This window comes from Vipera ursinii, assembly GCF_947247035.1.
Source record: "Vipera ursinii genome assembly, chromosome: 2".
Classification (NCBI taxonomy): domain Eukaryota; kingdom Metazoa; phylum Chordata; class Lepidosauria; order Squamata; family Viperidae; genus Vipera; species Vipera ursinii.
In genome coordinates, this window is record NC_139513.1 from 143228966 (window position 1) to 143252483 (window position 23518).

Below are 23518 nucleotides of genomic sequence, written 5' to 3' on the forward strand. Positions count from 1 at the left end.
TTGAGATTCAGATACTATACAACAGCAGGTGTTTCCAACTGTGACAGCATCCCATAGTCCCTTGATTGCCATTTGTGTGCTTCACCATCAGCTTCCAACAAGCAGAATCAATGGAGAGGCTGGCACTAAAATTGCAAGGTCCCATGATATTTCACTTAACAACTGCATTGCATGGCAACTCCGTTGGTAGTCAGTAAACGAGAACTACCCGTACAGTATTTTAATTGACAGAACCAGCTGGTTCTCCCTGGAACAGTAGACGACACCTTTACGGGTTATTGTAACAGACTGGTCTCCATCCCTGGGTTTATCCACAAGTATACCTGTTCGAACAAGCTGGCCTGGCCTGAGGGGGGATTGGTGGGGTTTTTTATTATCATTTTATTGGGGTTTTATTAATGTATTTATTGTTTTATGGGCATGTATTTAATTACTTTTTAATTTTTGTAACTTTGTGTTTTATTCTTGCCCTGTACACCGCCCTGAGTCCTTCGGGAGAAGGGCGGTATAGAAATATTAATAAATTAAATTAAATTAAATTATTACTTTTTAAAGTACCCATATTTCTCATACACTATATTCTCTCGTATATGATCTCGTGTAAACTCCTCTGTCCTCGAAGCTGATGAACTTCCAAATTTTTCTTTGAAAAGTCCCAGAACTTAACCCACTTCCTCTTCCCAGCAGTTGTCAGTGTGGAAGGCAGATCCGTCCATCTGAGCAATTTAGTCCAAGAAGCTCAGCAACGGCTGAGTGACCTGTCTGCACAAGTCATGAGTGAAAGTCTCGGCACAGACAGCTCTGAGAAGGAGAAGCAGCTGAAAGCCTGGGAGTGGAGATACCGGCTTTACAAACGCATGAAGTCCAGCTTTGAACATTCCAGTAAGTGCCATGGGAGACATGTTTGGATGAGTGAAATGTGTAGAACAGAAATAATTCATAACACAGACTGGGGATTCCTTCCTAGTGTAAATGCTAGTCCTCCTTTCTGTTAGCACATACAGCTCACAATGTTCTACTTCCCATCATCGTTTGGGGAAAACAGTGTTTTTTTTTCACTAAGTACAGTTTGTCCTGCAATTCTGTGTTTCAGTTGAGCAACTAACCTGCTTGACAAGTTAGTTACAGATGGAACAGTAACCTGCCTGTTCCTAAAATAAGACAACTGCAGGATTAGAAAAGAATTATTCAGTTGTCTGTTCGCGGAGATGGACATTTATCCTAAAGAAGGTTAGCAACTATTAGGCCTTCTTAAGGAACCAGCTTGAATCAGTAGAAGGACATCTTGCTTTGTGATACAATAAAATAGGTTTCATATCCAGTGCGGTCATGATGTCAGAAAATATGAAATCTTTGTGTTTCACAGGCAGGAAAGTTTTAACCGCTAACACTTTGCCAGTCTGGCAAATTCACAAACGTGCGCTAAAAACCGCTTCTTACATTTGTTTTTAAAATTTACAAAATAAATGATATCTAAACATGCAGTACAGTCGGTGTCTAAATAATTCTAAATGCGAACTGAAATTAATTAGCTCTTCCATTATTCTGTCCCCTTGGCAGAGCCTGTGGGTGACTGAGGAAACGTCTGACGGTGATATTCTAAATCCTGTACTGCGCTTACATATAAGAACATGCCATTAAAGATACGCTGTGTTCTCCCCAATAGACGAAGAGAACAAGGGAGAGCAAGGGTGTCAAAACAGTCTCATTAGCATAGACGCCTTGTTTTCATTACAAACACAAGCGACTTCAGTAGAAAGCTCACCCAGATCGCACGGTTTCAACTCATTTCTTCAATGACCCAGGGCAAGTGTTGGAAAAGTATTTGTTCCGCATGAAGTACAGTGTTTTTCCTCTGTTCGCAGGAGCCCCTGAGGCACCAACCAACATCTGCCTTATGGTAACAAGCAGCACATCACTCACTGTCACTTTCCAAGAGCCTCATAGCATCAATTCAGCAGTGGTGACAAAATACAAAGGTAATAGATTTGTGTCGATTTTGTAAGCTACGGGGGCTTCGTATCTTTTTTTTTTTTGTAGTTGAAAGAAGTTCCCCAATCTGAGCCACATGTGCCTCAAACGTCCTCCCTCCCTCCCTCTTCTGTATCTCTCTTCAATGATGGCATGTTTAAGCCCTAACATGGTCTTGATAGTAATTAAGAAAACCTAGAAAAGACACAGAACCCTCCCTGCCCAATCCTAGGAGAGGAGAGGAGATGGGGGAGAGGAGGGGAGGGGAAGGGGAGGGGAGGGGAGGGAGGGAAGGGGAGGGAAGATCATAGCTCTCTGTTTCTCATATACCAGCCACATATACCCCAGGCAGAACATCTCAGTATGATATTGAAATGCAGAACTGAGACACTCACTCCTCAGTTGTTGTTGGGTTTTTTTTTCAGGATTCACATCTGAACATTTGTAACACTGAATGCTAGTCCTCCCTTCTATTAGCACGTAAAGCTCACAATGTTTTACTTCCCATCATCGTTTGGGGAAAATAGTGGGTTTTTTTTTGACTAAATACAGTTTGTCTTCCTTTTGCTCCTGCCATAATTCCCTTTATTCTTCACAAGTCCTTAAAAGATTCGCCTTCCGTTAATTCACCTATCGATTGATACTATCCCAGATGAGAAAACCTGAAAGAAAGCTTTAAAGTGGAGGCCATTGCTTAATGAAAGCCACAAGGCGTTATTATGGAGAAAAGCAGGAGGAGGCATCGCTATCTATACATTGCTCTGAATTCCTGCATGAAAGGCAGGAGATCAAATTAATAAATAAGAGCAGGAATATTTCTTTCAGTAGTAACCAGGGCTTTTTTTTGTCATAGAACGCTCAGAACGGAGTTCCGGCACCTTTTTTGGATGGAACCTTGTAGGGTAGGCAAGGCGGGTTGTATGACATGTGTGAGTTCCTGCACCTTTTTCTTTTACAGAAAAAGCACTGGTAGTAACCAGGGATTTACCACAAAGAGCCACCTAGTTACTTGTCTGCTACTTCCTGGTGGTGTTTGGGATTACCATCCCATTTCACCGAAATCTAGATTTCTCAGTTTCTAGAGCCATATACAGTTATAACCACAAGAGAGCTCTGGCCTAAAAGTGGAATTTATTACATTGTCCAAACTAACTTCCCCCAATGTAGTGCCTTTTCAATGTGTTGGATGGCTCACCTCTTATTATCTCTCAGTTTCTATTGGCCATAGTGACAGAGAACTATGGAATCTGAAATCGCTCTGTGCAGTATTTGAGGCACTAGCTTGGATGTAGCTGTCACAGTTCTTTCTCAACCTGTTATTTTATTTATGCTTTCTTGCTCAAGCTTAGGACTAAACTATAGCCGTATTTATGGCAAGGGTATAGATTGCAAACCTCTCTTTCCTTGGAAAGACATGCTGAGGAAATAATCCGACTTGGGGTGGGGGGAAATCCATCTCTCAACTGCTGCTTTCCGTAGGAATTTTTCTTACAGAAAACTAGTAGACCTTGAAGTAATCCAACCTCAGAATGGCTCTTTGAAGTGTTCTAAGCCTGAAACAAAATATATACACTCCAAGGTCTTTGTTTTGAGGTCAGACCAAAATAAGCTATTTTGCTTCAAGCTTGGGATAAAATTTAGCTGCTTCGACTCTTCTGATTATTCCCAAGGTCTGCATGCGGCTGAGCTGCTATTTTAGGGGTTGTGATTGGGATGCTTGATTTATGAATTTTCATCAGCAGCAAGGGCTAATCAAATCCCTGGTGCTGCCGGTTTAAGTTGGATGGGGTAATACAGGAGTGAAATCTGGAGAGGAAGGCGATAGCAAAGTTGATGGTGAAGCAGAAAGAGAAGGCTGCATCCAACAGCAAGACACGGCTGCTGTCTTTTTAAGAAGGGCAACTTAGGGTTCACCTGGGAAACACTACCTGGAATGTAGGTAGTGAAAAGGATACAGGTGTCTATGGAAACATCTGTGTTTCATAGTCTTGGTAATGCTACTGAGACTGCAAAACGCAAAGACTATAAATGTAGGGTTGGTTTGGTTGGCACTGGTGTGCATATGCGTGCACATGCCGTGTATACTTTTGTGAACTATTGATGTTGAGCTTCCAGGTGCATTTAACAATCCAAAGGAGCTGCATTGTTCAAGGATGGCGTGTTGCCCTGCATGCATGCTTTTGGGTCTTGTAGCATCAATATTAATGTCATTCATGCAATTCAGAAGCTCCCTAGCCATCAGTTGATTTTTCTGAGGCTGTGCCTGGCAGATGGATTGCAAAAAGGGAGCATGCTAAACGGTAGCTTAATCTTGCTAAATAGGCTAGGGTGGCAGTGCCTGCAGAAGAATTGGCTAAGAGGATTTCAAAAAGAAAACATTAAGAAAATTTCATTGGAAAAGTGTGATGTACAATGTCTGCCTTTCTGGCTGGATTTGTTTATCTTCAGGCAGCAATGGTATCACTAGATTGGAAAGTTAAAACAATTATCTATTTTATCTTGTCAGAGTGTTGGCTCAGAGTCCCAGGATCTGAGGAGGAAAAAGAGAGAAGTATCTGATAACAGATTTTAAATTAAACTCAGGGATTTTCTAGGGGTGAAAGCAGAGTCGTGCCTGTGAGGATTTGTTTTCATTTTTGAAAATGTTCTTTTGCCTGTTTGCTACATTCTGTAAATTGACTGGCTGGCTGGCTGGTAGTGTATATCATAGAACTTAGAATCATAGCACTGGAAGGGACCTCAGAGGTCTTCCAGTCCAACCTCCTGCTCAAGGCAGGAGACCTTATCAAGTGGTTGTCTTGTCTATTCCTGAAAACCTCCAGGGATGGAGCACTCACAACTCTGGGAGGCAAACTGTGCCATTGATTAATTGTTCTCACAGTCAGGAAATTTCTCCTTAATTTTAGGTTGTGTTCTCTAGTTAGCAAGCTTCCACCCATTACTTCTTTGTCCTGCCTCCTGGTGCTTGGAAGAATAAGTCAATCCTCTCTTCTGTGACAGCCCCTCAAGTACGGGAAGACAGCTGTCCCTAACCTTTCTTTTTTGATAGGCTAGACACACCTAGCTCCATTAACCTTTCATCATATAATTTAGCCTCTGGGCTCTTTATCATCTTTCTCACTCTTCTCTGCACAGGTTCTAGGGTCTCGACATCTTTTTTGTATCGTGGTGATACAAACTGGATGCAGTATCCCAAGCGTGGCCTCACTAGTGAAGTATAAATTGGTACTATCACTTCTCGTGATCTTGATGCAGCTGGCTTTTTTTTTTTGCAGCTGCAGCACACTGCTGTCTCATAATTTAGTGGTCATCCATTAGGACACTTAGCTCTCACCCAGGGTTATTACTGTTGAGCCAGGTTCTGCCTGCTCTAAACCTATGCGTTTGGTTCTCCTGCCTAAGTGAGGACCTTTTTTTTCCTCACCACTGAACTGCATCTTGTTGGATGGGGCCCAGTGCTCAAGTCTGTCAACATCCTTCTGAATCATGAATCTATTTTCTACAGCGTTAGCTATTCCCCCTAGCTTGGTGTTGCCTGCAACTTTGATGAGTTCCCTTCTGTCCCCTCACTTAGATCATGTATGAAGAGGTTGAAGAGTACTGGGCCCAAGACAGAATCCTGAGATGCCCCATTGCATACTTCCCTCCATATAGGTGTAATTCCATTGAGAACTACGTGCTTGTGTAGTTTGTCAGTCAACTGTGAATCTCTCTGGTGGTGGTGGTGGTGCAGTCTATTCTCTATTGTTCTGTTTTATCAAGACATAGACTGTGGTCTACTTCATCAAATGCCTTATTGAAGTCCAAGTAGAATCTAGAACAGAATAGAGCTGGAAGAAACCTTGGAGATTTTCTAGTCCAGCCCCCTGCTCAAGCAGGAGAACCTACACCATCTCAGACAAGTGACCGTCTAGTCCAGGGTAGGCAACCTCGGCTCTTTTATGACTCATGGACTTCAACTCCCAGAATTACTGAGCCAGCCAAGCTGGCTCAGGAATTCTGGGAGTTGAAGTCCATGAGTCATAAAAGAGCCGAGGTTGCCTACCCCTGGTCTAGTCCAAGGGTGTCAAACTGCCGGCCCGCGGGCCAGAAGCGTCATCGGGAAACCAAGCCCACCCCATTGCCAGCAATGGTGAAAAAGCTCCGATACGTTGCGCAACATCATGTGACGTCGCAAGTTTGACATGTCTGGTCTATCCTTAAAAACCTCCAGTGATGGAGCATCCACAATTTCTAGAGGCAAGCTGTTCCACTGGTTAATTGTCCTCACTATTAGGAAGTTTCTAAGTATATTAGGTCCACAATATTTCCCTGATTAATTTGTTAATTTGTCTGGCATTAACTGTTTTTAACAAACCTATTCTGAAAAACCTTGTTCATTTCAAAGTGCTCACAAATCCACTGTTTGATTAGCTTTTCCTGGATTTTCTCAGGGAGTGATGTCAAGCTGACTGACCAATCATTTCTTAGATCCATTTCCCCCCTTTTTCTAGACTGCTCCCCTGTGCTACAGGAACTTTGAAAGATTACATTCAGTGGCTCCAAATTACTTCCTTCAGCTTCTCTAGAACCCTGGGATGTAAACTATCTGGTCCAAGTGATTTGTACTCATCCAGAGTGGATAGGTAATCTCTATCCACCTATCTCTTCATTCAGATGAGAAGAGATGGAGAAATTGCCAAGAGTCACACAATTGAATGGATATCATCATCATCATCACTAATTCTTTGCTATTTTGACATGTAACCCTATTCTATCTCCCTTCGTGCTGCTTTTGGTAGGTTGAGTTATATCTTCCTTTTGTGTCAAAACAGATGCAAAGAAAGAATTAAGCAATTATGCTTTCTCCCTGCCGCCTGTCACCTTCCTGCCAACTATTCCCATTAGTGGGTCTATCATTTTCTTGTTTTCCTGTTCCTTACATGTTGAAAAAAATAATTTTTTAGAGTTATTTTTTGCATGAGTTGTCAGACTTAGTTCATTCTGGGCCTTAGCTTTCCTGACTCCCTCCTTGCAGATTTAGGCTACTTGCTGGTATTCAGTTTAATTCTATATTCCTATTTCCATTTTTTTTTTGTATTAGACCTTTTTGTCCCTCAGTTTATCAGAGAGCTCTGACTGCAACCATACCAGTCAGATCGGGTGTCCTTTTTTGTGTGTGTGTGATATTGTTTTTGCTTGGCCTTCATTATCTCATTTTTCAGGGTTTTCCAAACAGGAATCCTTCCTAATGTCTCTCTTAGTTTGTTGAAGTCAGCTCTCTTAAAGCCTAAATTATTAGTATGACTTGGTTCATTTACCTGTGGTTGCATTATGGTGAATTGAAGTATGACATGGCCGATCTCTGCCAAAGTTCCCATAAATTCTACTCCCTTAACCATTTCATCCCTATTAGAAAGAATTAACTCCAGTGTAGGTGTTCCTCTAGTTTCCTCCTCTACCTTTTATATGACAAAATTGTCAGCTACGCACATGAAGAAACTGTTTGATCCCCCACTCAGTGCACAGTTTTCTTCATTCCATCTATTCACCTAGCCATGGAGTGAAAGGAAATTTAGCAAGATGTTTGTTTTGAGGTCCAGTGTTCCCTATGGCCATCAAATGAATTCATGTTTTGTTCGATCAGACTATAGTTAACTCAAAAACATTTCCCTAGAAACTCAAAACAAAACATCATTTTCTATTTGGAAATTTTTGTGCACAGCCTTGATTTCCTTTCTCAGCTGATTTTACACAAGCCAATGTTGAGAACATGAATTTTCTTTACAAATCTGAGTCAAGAAAATTTAAGGGCTTATAATAGCATGTGGGAAATTGAGACAAATTGACTTTTGGAACATTTATTTTTATTTTATTTTTTACAGTTTTATCTGTTTTGTTCACAGTAGTAAATATATACAGTAGATGTGATGTGACTTAAATAAGTACATAAATGGTCTAATAGGAGAAAAGTTTTGAAATTCTCCTCTATTCATCTGCTTCAAAGCAAACTATGGTTACTATACTTAGCAATGGGGAACAACCATCAGGGCTTTCTTATAATGTTTTACAAGGGAATGTGACATTTAAGGCTAAAACAATGCAATTATATTGATGCATCCTAGTTCAAAGTATTTAAAAACCACATGTAATTACTACTACACTTCAATTTCAAAAGCAGTTTCTCTGGAATGTCCTTGTCTTATTACCAGGTATGAAAGCGATTTTCTGAAATTTTAGGAGACTCGGCTTTGCAAACATAAATAGGATGACTCCTTTCAGTCATTTGTGTATATTTAGAAAATAGAATAATAATGTTTTGGTCATTCTCTAAACCAATGGTTCTCAACCTTTTTGAATCCATTGCACAATATTGAATACAACATTGCTTTGTGGCACACCAGAAAATTATTGATCATATGTAAGTATTTTTAAACATATATTGTATGGTTCAGGGAAAACTTACACATCTTTTTTAAAAATACAAACATTACTGAATATACAGATTGTATACAATTAACATAAACAGGACGCATTGTGGTGCAGTGGTTAAAATGCAGTATTGCAGGCTAATTCTGCCAACTGCCAGGAGTTCAATCCTGACTGGCTCAAGGTTGACTCCTTCCAAGGTCGGTAAAATGAGGACCCAGATTGTTGAGGGCAACAGGCTAACTCTGGAAACCACTTAGTCAGGGCTGTAAAGCACAGTGAAGTGGTGTATATACTGCAAGTCTAAGTGCTATTGCTATAATGCAAAAAATGAAAAATAAAATAGCATGCACAGAAAATCTTTTGCCACATTAGTAATAAGCCAAGTCATGGCTATGTGTCATGGCACACCAGTTGAGAACTAATACTCTAAGGCAGAGGTCCTCAATATTTTGGGCACCAGGGACCAGTTGCGTGGAGAGAGGGTTTTTTTCGCGGACCGGAGGGGGTGTGGTTTTGTGTGCTGCCTGCATCCTGTGGATGAGACTTCACTTGTTTGCACGGCCCAGTTTCTGGCACGCTGCAGACCGGTGCCGGTCCATGGACCTGCTCTAAGGCATGTTTGTGTTTGCACAATGTAATTTAAAACCTACATTAAATAAAACCATGCATCTTAAATTCACTGAGAATCGTATTATCTATTTTTTTTTCCAAGTCTAGCCTCCAGGCCATGCTGATTAAGGAATTCTGAGAGTTAACTCATTCAGAGGGTGGCAGGTTAAGGAAGGTCCAAAAGAAAGACAGGCAAAGGTTACAATTTAGGGTGCCTAGTTGCCACCCTTAAAGCCAAAACAAACTGATCGTGACTTTTCTTCACCTCCTCCTATGCATTGAATCCAGCTGACTGACATGATTCTGCTGATTTTGTAGGCTGGAGATGAACTGCTAGAGAAGAGCTGCTATAAGGGTTGGACTGCAGAATTAGTCTGTCAGGCGTCTGTTTTCAGATGACACCCTCTGATCCACCAATGCAGAAGCTTTCACCACATGAATGACTATGCAACTTATGAAATCTGCTAGTAATGACCTTGAAATAATGTTTAGTTCAAAAGTAGTGTACAGGTAGTCCTTGACCTACAACCATTCATTTAGTGATCATTCAAAGTTACAACCAGTGCAACTGCTTGTAGCAGGAGGCCATGTGGCTCATCGCACTGATCGCAATCACACCGGTGCCGCTGCTTGCAACAAGAGGCCACGTGGTGCATTGCAGCAATCGTGCCAGTGCAACCACTTGCGGCAGGAGGCCACAAGGCTTGTTGCACTGATGATGATTGGCGGCAGCACCGCAATTGGCACAGCAAGCCTCATGCTGCAATCGGCGGCTCCGGTGTGATTGGCGCGATGCGCACAGGGCCTCCTGCTTTGAGCAGCGGCACCAGCGCGATCACTGCAAAGAGCCATGTGGCCTCCTGCTGCAATCGGCGGCACCAGCGCATCGGTGCCATGAGCCATGCGGCCTTTTGCCAAGAGCATTGGCACTGGTGCAATCGGTGCAATGAACCATGCAGCCTCTTGTTGAGAGTGGTGGCAGCAGCATGATGCACCACGTGGCATGAGGCCTCAAGGGGCTGCAGAACTCAGACAGCGGTGTGACAGGTGTCAGGGTGTGGGAGACCTGGCTACAGCGGTCCTAAGGTAAGTGGGTGTGGGGTGCATGGGGCAGCTCCAGCCCCCCCACCCCAGCTTGATTTTTATGCATGTGCCTTGCTGCAAACTAGGCCTTATTTTAGGAGTAGGGCTTATATTAGGCGCATGCATGAAAAATCAAGGTAGGAATTATTTTTGGGATAGGTTTTATTTTCAGGGAAACACAATATTTATAATGGTTGCAGTGTCTCACAGTCATGTGATTACCTTTTGCAAGTTTCTGACAAGCAAAGTCAATGGGGAAGCTAGATTCACGTAATAACAGTGTTATTAATGTAACACCTTCAGTGATTCACACAACTGTGGCAAGAAGGGTTGCAAAATGGGGCCAAACTCACTTAACAACTGTCTTGCTTAGCAGTGGAAATTTTGACCTCAATTGGGGTTATAGGTCAAGGACTGCCTGAACTGTATATTCATTTATAAAAGATTGTTCATTGTGATTTACAGATCCCCACAAGTCTCACTACATGTATATGTATACATATTTGGGATAAATGTAAATAAAAGATGCTTCTATGAAGGAATCATAAATGCAAGCCAGAGAGTAATAGACAAATATTCACATAAAATATATACATTATAATAACTACTGAGATTTTTTTTAACCAATGTACTGAGCTTTTGATAGAATATAGCATCCTAATACTGAATTGATTTAGACTGGTCTGCATATTCCTTGTCTTATTCTATGTATTCAGATAGATAATGCCATAAAAGAGTGGTCTGATTCTGGGTAATTGCTCCCTTGTCCATTAATTAATAGTAATTAATATTAAAAGGCTTATATTGATGTTTATGCTTGCTTTTGCCACCCTGATCTTCTCCAGGTTTGGAGGCTTCTGATTTTCATTCTTCACCTCAAAGTCAGTGAAACTTTGTCAGGGAAAGTAAGATTTCACAGCTTAAAAGGCCCCATGCTGAGGAGAGAATTTCTTTGATCCCAAAGCACCATCTTCAATAGCTGTGTTTTAACAAGAATATAAGGATTTGGTTAGGCAGAAAAAAATAGCAGAAATACTCAGTGTGTTCCTGTCAAGAAAGCCCTCCATTTTAGAGTACGTCACTTGAAGTACCTCTGAAAAAGATTAAAAAATGTTTCATTGCATGGGAAGTTTATACCTGAGCTGTAATTTGGCAGAGAACGGGATTTGGAAAAGAAAATATTCTCACTTTGCAGAGGAGGATACATAGAAGAGATTTAGGTGTAAACGTGCAGACAGTTTTCTAAATCCTGTGAACAAGGAAATCTTAGGCAAAATTGTGTAGTTGCTAAGGGCTCATCTAGCTACTCTGTGTGTGAACTGACAGTAGCATTAGCAGTAAGTTATAAGGTGTTTCTTAGCACAGGTACTCTTACCAACAATCCCTTCTGCTAGTCTCAGAAGTTATTTTATTGACTTTACATTTCAAATGGCCACCAATACATGGGAAGAACACCTCAGCTGCTCATCATGTTTACGTCTATGAATCTGTCTGGACCACATGTGCTCCAGAAACATTCGGAAGAAGTGGAGCTAACCCTGCCATGCCAGTACATTGTTTTGAAGCTTCTCTGGAGATGGTAAAGGTCTCCTAGTAAACCAAAGAAAACGAGATGGCAAAGACAGAGTTTATGCCTTCCAGGCAGATTGAATTGTAACACCCAGAAGATTTGTCTAGAAATTAGTTCTAACATTGACATGAGTCTCCTGTTTTTTTGATAGGGGCTCATATGAATAAAAGGTGAACATTCAAACAAAGGAGAAGAATATTTATTTGCTAGATTTGTAATAATATGCAATATGTGTGGATAAATACATGGTAGGTTACTAAAGTTATATATTTCTGGAGTTTATAAAAGGTTTCAGGTACATTGTCAGTTTAATATATGTTTCCTTGATCTTGAAATGGAGAAAGATGCTGAATTTCTGAGAAGAAATAGGCCCATTTATCCGGAAAATAAGTAGGTCTCTCAGAAGAGGTAAAAGACTAAATGTAAGAGAGAGATGGGGGGGGTGGAATAGTACTGGATGAGTATGTATGTTGCAGTTGGGAAATGGAAGTGAAACATACAATTTTGGCATACATTCTGGGAGACCAACAGAGTTCTTTCACTAAAAGAGCTCTTATTCAAAAATTTTCTTTAGATGGTCCAGTTTTTCTTGCCAAACTAATTCTTAAAATTAGATTTGAAGCCTGGAGAAGTTATAAATTTATGAGTGGTTTTTTCCCTCCCTCAATTGTGATGGTGGTTGAAATAGTACAGAACTATTTGACTTAACCTATTAAATCTCACTGGTTGCATCACTAGGGCTGTATCTTTTTAAAATTCAACCTGTTTCTTGCCCTGTGACATAGTGAGGTAATGTTAAGCCAATACCACACTTGGTACTTATTTTCTGTTGGCAAATAAGCTACAGTTAGCTAAGAGAATGGAATTCCTCCACAACTTTTCTCCAGAAAAATTTCAATGAGTTGGCAAAGGATAGTATTTTCAGGCTGCTAAGAAGATTCATACTGCATAAATAAACATGGCAGAACCTGTTTGCTTCTTCATGGTCCATCCATTGAGTGTGCCAGAAAGGTATATTTTATCAGGAGCGCTGATGGAAAAACCTATATATTAAGGCATATATATATATATATGCCTTAATATATAGGTTTTTCCATCAGTGCTCCTGATAAAATATATATCAAGGGACGCAATGGCTCAGTGGGTTAGGACGCTGAGCTTGTCGATCAGATGGTCGGCAGTTTGGCGGGTCGAATCCCGAGTGCCGCATAACAGAGTGAGCGCCTGTTACTCATCCCAGCTTCTGCCAACCTAGCAGTTTGAAAGCACGTAAAAATGCAAGTAGAAAAATAGGGACCACTATGGTGGGAAGGTAACAGCGTTCCGTGTGCCTTTGACGTCTAGTCATGCCGGCCACATGACTGCGGAGACGTCCTCGGACAAGCACTGGCTCTTTGGCTTTGAAACGGAGATGAGCACCAGCCCCTAGAGTTGGAAACGACTAGCATGCATGTGCGGGGGAACCTTTACCTTTACCTTTATATATATATATATATATATATATATATAAAGGGGGAGGGCCTTCTCTGTGGGCGCTCCGGCTTTATGGAATCAGTTGCCGGTCGAGCTCCGGATGGCACCTGACCTTCGCTCCTTCCGACGGGGTCTGAAGACCCATCTATTTGAACAAGCCGGCCTGGCCTGATGGGGGATGTGTTGGGGTTTTAATGGGGATTTTTATATTATTATTGAATGTTTTAGCTGGACCGCCCTGAGTCCTTCGGGAGAAGGGCGGTATACAAATATAATAAAATGAAATGAAATGAAATGAATATATATATATATATATATATATATATATATATATATATATATGTGTGTGTGTGTGTGTGTGTGTGTGTGTGTGTGTGTGTGTGTGTGTGTGTATGTGTGTGTGTGTGTGTGTGTGTGTGTGTGTGTGTGTGTGTGTGTGTGTCACCCTTTACCATTTTTAATGGGTCAGAAAAGGGGAAAATTTCAGTGTATTGGCAACAGTTGTATTGGTTATTTACAACACCAAATAATAGAGTTGGAAGGGACATTCGAGGTCTTCTACTCCAACCCCTTGCAAATGGGTGTGGACCTTGTTGGAACTGTTGAAAGGACTGTGTTGTAGACTGGAGATAGATGATGTCATATCCCTCCCCCTCGAGTATCCCTCATCTATCTCTAGTCTACAACATAGTCCTTTCAACAGTTCCAAGAAGGTACAACATCCATTTGCACTACTCAGGTGCACCACCTGACGACACAGATAAGCCTCCAGGTGGCATTAGCGACTCTCTAAAAGAATTGCAAATGACCTGCAAAGAATATCAATCCTCCCATTCCCCACCATCCAGTCAGAGCTGAGAAGCTTCTTGGATGAAAAGCGAAATGTCTTCAAAGAGAAAAAAGAAAGTCCAGTTGCCTCGTGAAAAAGCACCTTTGGGACAACCATGACCTGGATAGACTGAGAATCTCCATAGACATATTGGACTTTACGTTGGTGCTGAAAAAGTAGCTTTATGACCAGTCCTTGAACTTACAACTATTACAGCCTCTCTTTGAAATCAGCAGGCATTCACATCAGTCATAGGCTCTGCAATTGCATGATCGCCATTTGTGAGCTTCACAGCCAGCTTCCAACAAGTAAATTCAGTAGAGAAGCTAGCAGTAAATTGCAAGTTGTGGTCACATAATGTCACACTTAATGACCATAGGTGATTTGCTTAATGACCACAGTGGAACAGACGTTGTACATCTAGTGTCATCACATGATCTTTCACTTAATGACTGCATCACTTAGTGAGGGAGCATCCAGTCCCAATTGTAGTTGTGCTATTTGATCCTATGCATTTTTTATTCAGTTTCACTTTTAACGATAGCATTTTTTTTTAAAAGTAAAACATAGAAATCCACCATATTGAGAATTAGGCTGTATTTTTAGACTAGTGTCATTTATCTTGGCAGTTTTCTTCCTGTTGTATGCTATCTGGAGATGCATTCGACTGAATCTTTGTGTACGCAAAGCTATTTTCCCCAGTTCGGCTATGTCCATTCTCCCTTCAGAGCTCTTTTTTTTGGGGGGGGGGGAAGTGAGGTTGTGCATGTTAGCCCATCTCTTGACATTCACCTCACAAGCTATCAGTCATTTATCTTTCTTTCTTCCATCTCTTTCTGCCTCTCTCTCTCACACACACACATCTATCTTACTGCAATTGTACACAGAAAGTGTCACCATTAATCAGTGTAAAATTCAAACCTAGATAGAGCTAGATATGTCTTGGCTTTCATGTAAGGTTTAATGCCATTTATCCCCTGTTGTGTTCTTTCTCAGAAAGTGAAAGGAAAAGAACACAACAAGAAATAAATGGCATTAAGGCCTACATCTCCCCCCATCAATCTGGTTTTGCTATGATGTCTATGGGTAAAGGGAGATATAGTATTAATCAGTGTTTTTTTTGTAAAAAAAAAAAGTGCCAGAACTCACACACATCATACAACCTGCCTTGCCTACCCTACAAGATTCCATCCAAAAAAGGTGCCGGAACTCTGTTCTGGGCATTCTATGACCAAAAAAAAGCCCTGGCTATTAATATATTTGAAGAGCATAAGAGTGGAAAAGGCCTGTTTAAGATATATCTTCATCAAAACTCCTGTACTGTCCTCTACCTCTCAATCAAGGTCATTGACATGGGCTTAAAACAGAAGTTCAACGCTGAAACAGAACATAATAAATGGCTAATCTAAATACACATATTGCAGCAACAAGATCTCTAGAGTTTAATGATGGGGAGGGTGGGGGGAATGAGGACAGCCACTGACTTTTTGGCAGTGCTTTTTTCTTTAAAAAAAAAAAGGTGCCAGAACTCACACACGTCATACAATCTGCCTTGCTTACCCTACAAGGTTCCATCCAAAAAAGGTGCCAGAACTTCGTTCTGGGCATTCTATGACAAAAAAGCCCTGCTTTTTGGGATTATTAATAGGAGGCTCTATGTATGAGCAATAAACCAGAAACCTGAAGTCCTACTTTAGCTAGAGAACTAAATAATATGTCTTATGAAATGTTACAAAGGGGGAAAAAAAGAAATCAGTCAGTGCTCCTGACGAATTTGTGTTTTTTCAGGTGTGGAGAAAAATTCAGATTTTCCCTAGTGTTTACCAATGATAGAGAGGTAGTTCTCCAATTGAGGAACTAATATCTTTGCAACATGAGATATGGAGTTTCAGAAGATGTGCATTAAACCTCTGAAATTCAATGTACATATTAATACATAGTATTCACACCGATTTTCTTCTCTAGCAACCCTATGAGATAGGCTGGGCTAAGAGAGCATGGCTAGTACAAAGTCACTCAGTAAGTGCCTATGATTGAGTCTCTCTGTGCCTAAGCTTGATGGTAATGGTAAGCTCTGTGCCTAAGCTTGATATGGTACCACACTGGCCTTTAATCGACTATCCCCATTTCTTTAATTAAGGCTGGAAGTCTTAATTCAACTAATTTCTTCTTAAAATGTAATGAGCAACATGTGAAATAAAAAAATAGACCTGCTGTAGACAAACTAGACAAACTGACCCATTGGATCATCATTTCAGAGATATCAAATTCCTCAGTGCCTTTAATAATGGCAGAACTTCTAAAATACCTGAAAAGTTCTTAAAAATTCAGGATACATTCAGAGATGTATCTGCATTGAAAATGGGCCAAGGACAACTTGCCTTGACTAAGTCGCTGTGGATGGCTGGGATGAGATGGCCATAGCGAATTGTCCCATTCCTTTGAAAATAGCCCACGTTGAACTGTGTGGCACAGTCATCAATCAGCACAGGATATGTTTTATCACATTTTGTATTATATCATAAGCTGTTTTATAATAATGTTTATATCGTAATATGTTTTATAAAACTTGGTGAATTTTAATTTCATGGAAATCATGGGTTTTGGTCATGGGATGCATTCTGTAAGTTAGCCAATTTGAGGAACTTGGTTCAAAAACTGTTGCTCGATGATGGTCTGATTTGCCCATTTAAAAGTTACTGGAACTAGAGGAATAGAATGGGATGGGATGGAATACCATGAAGAAGAAAGCAAAGCAGATATTCATCTATCTAGACCAAGAGCTTGGAATGCTCTGATTTTCAATTCATGTGCATTCATATAATAAATGTTGTTCTAAATTACTGTATAGTTTCCAACAGATGGAACTTGGCTCTTTCCAAACTTATCTATACTTAATGAATGTGGCTATACAGATAGAAAAGAAAGGCACACATGCCCACATACAATACAATTCACACGTTTCAGCATAGACAATATTTTAAAAGTGCAATGCAAGAAAGCAGAACTGACAGGTGTGTTTATCTTTGCCTATCTATCTTTGTTACCCATTCTTGCTGTATCTGGGCTTCCAGATTGGTTTTGATTCGGACATAAGACTGCTATTCTTATGGGCAAAATTCAAAATTAGAACTAATTCACAGACCAGTTTCAAGAGCTTCTATAACAACAGCTACTTTTAAATAATGCTTACCACCATGAGATAATATAATTTTAAACTGTCATGGCAGGATGAAAAAATACATAAGCTATTGTTTAAGAATAAGCTATAATGTGCAGTAATTGGCTGTGGTCATCCCAGTCATTCTTCAGAGGTAAATTTGCATTCTTTGACTGTTGCTTTGCTCCTTATGAGAGTATTTGTGTGGATTGTCCCATCAGGCATACAAAATGCCATGAGGACTAGAGCTATATAAATAGAGGGTTTCCTCTGAGTTTTTATCTTAGTACCAAATTGTCATTCAGTTGTTATTATGAAACAACTCATGAATTTAACACGAATGAAGGCGGATATACATGTCCCAGGATAATATTGCAGGATCCAATCTAGGTCAGTCACCGGGACCAGGGGTTTTGTCTTTCGAGCTTTCGGACTCATGCAGGAGACCATCCTCAGGGAACTTCTCTCTAGCCAGAATGTGTATATTGGGCAGTTCTATATGGTATTTATATGGTGCCTGTTTTATGTGACTTTTTAGATGTTGATTGGGGTGTGTTGATGGTTGGCTTTTAACTTGTTAGCTGTTGTTTACTTGTGCTGCCCAGTCCTCATCTTCTAAGTACTTGATAGGCTTGTGGTAAATCAGCACTCTTGTTGACTGACAAGGGTCCTGTTTCCCAGGCTTCAATCACTTCCCTGGCTGTTTTTGTGCCTGCTCGTCCAACTATGTTAGTAGTTGCAAAATTGAATGTGTGTGAATTTATGAATCATGAATTCATCTCCATTCCCAAGCTGTTCATGTGATAAAAGTAAGTGTTCAGGAGCCCTGTTCTTTATCTGACCAATACAGTATGAACAAAATGTTCAGTAGTAACAAAGAACTGATTTTCAAGACAGCTGCCAGTGATTGGAAGAAAGTTGCTGCAAAATCAAGCTCTAAATAAAACATAGTGATTTACTTTTCTGCTTCTGATAAGCAAGAGAAGCTGACATAGTGAGGTAATCCCTTTGAGGAGGGCCAGCTATCAATCATAAGAGATAATATAGCTTAAGCAAAAATACTGTATATCTGACAGACAATCTTGCCATCTCTAATCCAAAGAAGGTTTTGTGAAAAAAATAATAATATTGAGCATGCTACATATAAGCAAAATATTTTCTTTATTTTAAATGCATTATTTTTAGCTTTAGCTTTCCTTTTCAAAATTCATCAGCCCAATCCTTTAAAAATCACACTTGAAAGAGGCTTCTTTTGATGTTCTTAGCCTGTAATGGATATTCTCTTGCACCACTGTATTCATATTACTTTAATTAAAGCCCACTGATATTGGCCCATTGTCGTTTTCAATGAGATTTGACTTAAGGTGGATTCTGAAACACGTACGACATGCCATAATTATTCTTTAAGATTATAAGAGTGAACATTTTTTAAATTATAACATTTTATATTCTTTTACTTCCCTTTTTTCTCCTCTCCCCAATGTTTTGATTTCTAGTCACTTGGCCAAAACTTACTAAAATATAGCTTGTCCTGGTTCTTGATTATTCTTGATGTATTGCTTCCTTTCTAACAGTTACCTACACTGCACATTTCTATAATGTGCAATGAAATACAAAGAATGGTCTCAAATTGTAGGCTCCCCACTCCCACCCCACCCACCCCCCACCCCCAGTACAGGTTTTCTGACAAGGCAGCACATCCCTTTTGTTTGACATTAAACAACTAAGATGGCCTTCTCCAATTTATGCTGGCACTGTAATGGAACCTGTCTGTTTTGGCAGTTTGTATATCCAGCTTTGCTTTTAGGTGATTTAATGCAGCAAATGTTTTAAAGCCCAGAAAAATTGTGGTTTACAATGGAAAATGTGAAAGGCCATCAAATATAATGACACTTACAGGCACGTTATAATGAATGGCAGCTATACATAGGAAAGAGAGAACCCCTACAAGATGTGCAGTTAACAGCCTTTCATAGTGGTGGCTGGAGATAGTGCTGCGGCTTTCTGTAAAGTCTCTGCTACTTATGTTGTTAAAGCCTTGAGGAATGCAAAGTTAGCAGAGAATAGTTAACATTTGTTTAACATGGATGTATTACTTCTCACAGTAGGTTTGAAGAGGACCAACTCTTGGAAGAGAGTATTAGATCTAAAGACCTATAGGAAGCATAATGTAGAACAATTAATCAGTGGAACGGCTTGCCTTCAGAAGTTGTGGGTGCTCCAACACTGGAGGTTTTTAAGAAGAGATTAGACCACCATTTGTCTGAAATGGTATAAGGTTTCCTGCTTGAGCAGGGGGTTGGAGAAGAAGACCTCCAAGGTCCCTTCCAACTCTATTATTCTGTTAGAAGAAATGTATCACTGCTCTAGGCCAGAATACAAGAGAAGGTAGAACTTATTCAACATGAAGGAACTCTCAGACAAGAGGCCTCCTCAGTGGTACTGCCTTATGGAATTCCATTCCCATTCATATTTAGATTTAACTTGTGCTTTTTCTTTAGATGTGGTACCAATTTTGGGCTGTAGAAATTTGGAAGCTACCAGATGATGGCAGAGAAAACGTTAGCCCTTTGCTGATATCTAGTGGTTATCTGAATTTTTGCAGCCCAAATCTGATAAGCCTACATAAGGTATCAAGCAAACATTTCCCAGTCTTTAAATGTCTTGGATTCCACTTCCATCTTTTCCCACCTCCCAGAATTGCCAGCTAAAATGGTAATTATAATGATAAGAAATGAAGTCCAACAAATATATCCTATTTTCTTATATCACTGGTCTACAAATGTTGGGAAATTATTGACCTCCAAGATAAAATGTGTTAATTCTTACATATTTTCATTAGATGAATTAGAAAAAAGGTGATAAAGGTACTGGTTGGTAAAAGTTTTCGAGACATTTTACAATAAAAGGTTTATATTCAGACGAGTATATTTGCCTACAAGGGAGGGATCTAACGATCGTGATGCCTCATAACTTCTCAACAAAGCACGGTAGAACAATGAAAATGGTACCACATAGAAATGTATAAAATTATCTTCACTTTGAGACTAAAGATTATTATCTAACTGTAATTTATTGTTCTTTTAGTACAAGGCATGCTTGTCTTGGTCAGATCTAGGTATCATATAGTTACATCTGGTGGCTTGTGAAAGTGTCATTGCCTAACATTTCCAAGAAACAGTGGCGTGATATTTTCCCTCAGAAGCCAAGAGGTCTCGAAATTGTGTAAATAATGAAGATATATTCTACTACAGTTGTGGTGAGGTTACATTTGGATCTCAAAAGTGCAGTATGACAGCAGTGATTAAAAAAAGGCATACCACCTATATTTTGGATGCAAAATAGGGGATCAGGACAAGAGTTGGGCCCCTCATTATTGTTGCATTACCTGTGCAACTTATCTGCATCATTGGCTAAACAAAAAGAAAAAATCCATGCCTTTCACAGTCCCAATGGTGTGGACGGAACCCACCAATCATAGTAGCGACTGCTATTTTTGCCTGGTTCCCCCAATTGCAAAAGGGATCTCAAGAAAGAATAAGTGGACCGGGGAATATCCAAACATTCCATCCGCACTGTGTCCTGTACCCCATGGTGTACCCAGATCCACCAGAATCCTATCTCTAGACTCAGATGATAAGAAAGACAATGAGCAGGATGCAGCTGATCCGGAGCCGTCTAATGTCGGCTGACTCAAACTTTAGCCCACTGTATGCTCCTGAACCACATCTAATTTCACAGAGTGAACTAAATGACCTAGTCAGGGATTTGGAATTGTCTAAGAGTAAGGCAGAGATACTAGGCTCCAGATTACAACAGTGGAACTTTTTTCAGAGTGAAAAAGCATGAAAATATTACACGAAAAACCAATAAATGAATGGAAAGTTATATTATTGGTATCAATGAAAAGATAATTTTATAATGATTGGTGTGGCACCATTCTCATTGCTATATCACATTTTGTAGAAAAGTTATAGAGTGTAATCACACGATCCCCCACATAATTTTGAATAGTTTTGATGCAATTTTGACCTGAAGCTGTACCTTGGAAACTGGAGCCAATTAATACTCAGGATTTAATTTTCCTTTATTAGTTACCCAGTTCTGATAAAATTTAGTTAGTTTCATTTCTGAGGCTTTCTCCTTGTAGACCACTGATTTTAACTGTTAAATTTTATCTGTTAGATACAGCTGCAGTTTGTATTCCTGTTTTTAATTGCTTAGTTTATAATATAATCTCAGACGTATCTTAAATATAAATCCCATTGACAGCAACTAGGCTTGTGTCCAGGCCAATGGAGATTGTATAAGACTGTGCAATTTTTAAAATTAAAAATAGTAAAATGACTAAGAAAACTGGAAGGCAAAAATTGCCTTAAAGTGCTTTAGCATTTACAGACTTCCTTCTGAAGCAATCCGTGCCAATCTGACCTTCACCTTTTTGGTTTGTTTTCTAGTGGAATGGAGCTGTTCCGAAGATTTTTCCCCTTCGGCTGGAGAAATCATAATGGAAAACCTTCAGTCTTTGAGATGCACTATTACCGGCCTCACAATGGTAAATGAAAAGTTGTTCATTCAAGTTGCCCTTTTTTCTTTCCCCAAATGCTAGCAGAAATCTCTAATGGAGAGAAGCAGCTGAGTGCCATTTCTCTGGCAAGTCATTAAACACATTCTGCTTGGCATCCAGCATCCCCAAATCACCAAAGACTAGGAAAGACCCATCGCTTTTTGGGTGAGTTGCTATATTAGTGGGGAGAGATCAGAAAAGAGTGGATTGAAAGCCGGCCAGGCCATGGATCAGGGGCCTAATCTTAGGGCAGATCAAAGGCTTTGAGAGACTCAATTCTGACTCCATGTCTGATGGCTAAAATAACAGTTGTGTCTTCACTGCTTCGTTGGGGAAACAAAAGTCACTAGATGGACTAACTTAAAAGGGGAGAAGTATGTTTTTATAAAGATTAAAAGTGGATGGAAGATGGGCAATCAGATGATCTCTCGACAGACAATCTGGTGAGAGTGAACACATTTACCTCCACGTTGGTCCTTCATAAACACTGAGTGTGGATTTGGCTGGTAGTAAAAAAAAAAAAAAGCAAATAGAACGGCATCATTATCAGCAGCAGAATTGAATTTACCAGAAAATAAATCAAGAACATTCTCCACTTACAAAGTGGCTAAATAAACAAATGTTTATAATCTTCAAGCCTATAATGTTTACAGTACTTCCAATCAGGATAACATTTAGATCATAACGCGTTTATACTATCGCAAATCCCAGAGAGTCAGAATCAGGACAGGAACATTATTGATTTTAAAACAGCTTACGAACTAAGAATTTAGACTATATGGTTGCTGCCTGAATTGAATTTTATTATGATATTAACATTCCAAGTTTGAATCTCTTATTTTTAAGATGTTTTCAAAATTGGATTTGTGCCAAGCAGGTAATTACTTAGGGCCATATCTGTGAGAAAAGTTTTCAGCTTCAAACCAACAGTTGGGCAGCTGCAACACTGACCACCTCGAATAATCGAATATTCCTCTCCAGATTATTTAGTAATCCAGTCAATGATTTGGATGAGAGGATAGATGGAGAACTCACCAAATTTGCAGACAATACCAAGCTGGCAGGAATAGCCAACACTCGGGAAGATAGGCTTAAGTTAGAGAAGGATATTGACAGACTTGAACATTGGGCGCTATCTAGCAAAATGAAATTCAGTGGTGAAAAACGTAAGGTTCTACATTTAGGCAAGAAAAACCAAATCCACAGGCATAGTATACTGTAGGTGGTAGCTTGCTCAACAGTAGTAACTGTGAGATGGATTTCAAAGTCCTAGTGGACAATCACTTAAATATGAGCTAGCAGTGTGCTGCAGCTGCCAAAAAAGCCAAGACAGTGCTAGGCTGTGTTAACATAGAATCAAGATCATGTGAATTGTTAATCTCACTTTATAACATCTTGGTAAGGCCACACTTGGAATACTGCATCCAATTTTGGTCATCACGATGTAAAAAAGAGGTTGAGACTCTAGAAATAGTACAGAAAAGAGCAACAAAGATGATTAGGAGACTGGAGGCTAAAACATATAAAGAATGGTTGCTGGAATTGGGTATGTCTAGTTTAATGAAGCGAAGGATGAGGGGCAGTGGTGGGAATTCAAATATGTGAACAACTGGTTCTCTGTGTAGATGCTGCTTCTGGAAGTCAATTCTGGGCCTGGGCAACAAAAAATTAGCTACCAGTTCTGCCAAACTGGTGCAAACTGGCTGAACCCCACCACTGATGAGGGGTGACATGATAGCAGTCTTCCAATATTTCAGGGGTTGCCATAAGGAGGAAGGAGTCAAGCTATTCTCCAAAGCGCCTGAAGGCAGGACAAAAAGCAATGGATGGAAACTGATCAAGGAC

At 40.0% G+C, this 23518-nt stretch overlaps 1 protein-coding gene across 1 annotated transcript in view; it reads left to right on the forward strand.

Annotated features, from left to right (window-relative positions):
• The window catches only part of ANKFN1 (ankyrin repeat and fibronectin type III domain containing 1), a gene marked incomplete at its 3' end in the record, with an annotated part of 133031 nt that overhangs the window by 15145 nt on the left and 94368 nt on the right, over positions 1-23518 (forward strand). The window contains exons 3-5 of the mRNA XM_083353610.1: positions 688-882; positions 1866-1979; positions 21564-21661. Of these exons, the coding sequence (XP_083209736.1) occupies positions 688-882; positions 1866-1979; positions 21564-21661 (407 nt within the window). The remainder of the gene's footprint in view (positions 1-687; positions 883-1865; positions 1980-21563; positions 21662-23518) is intronic.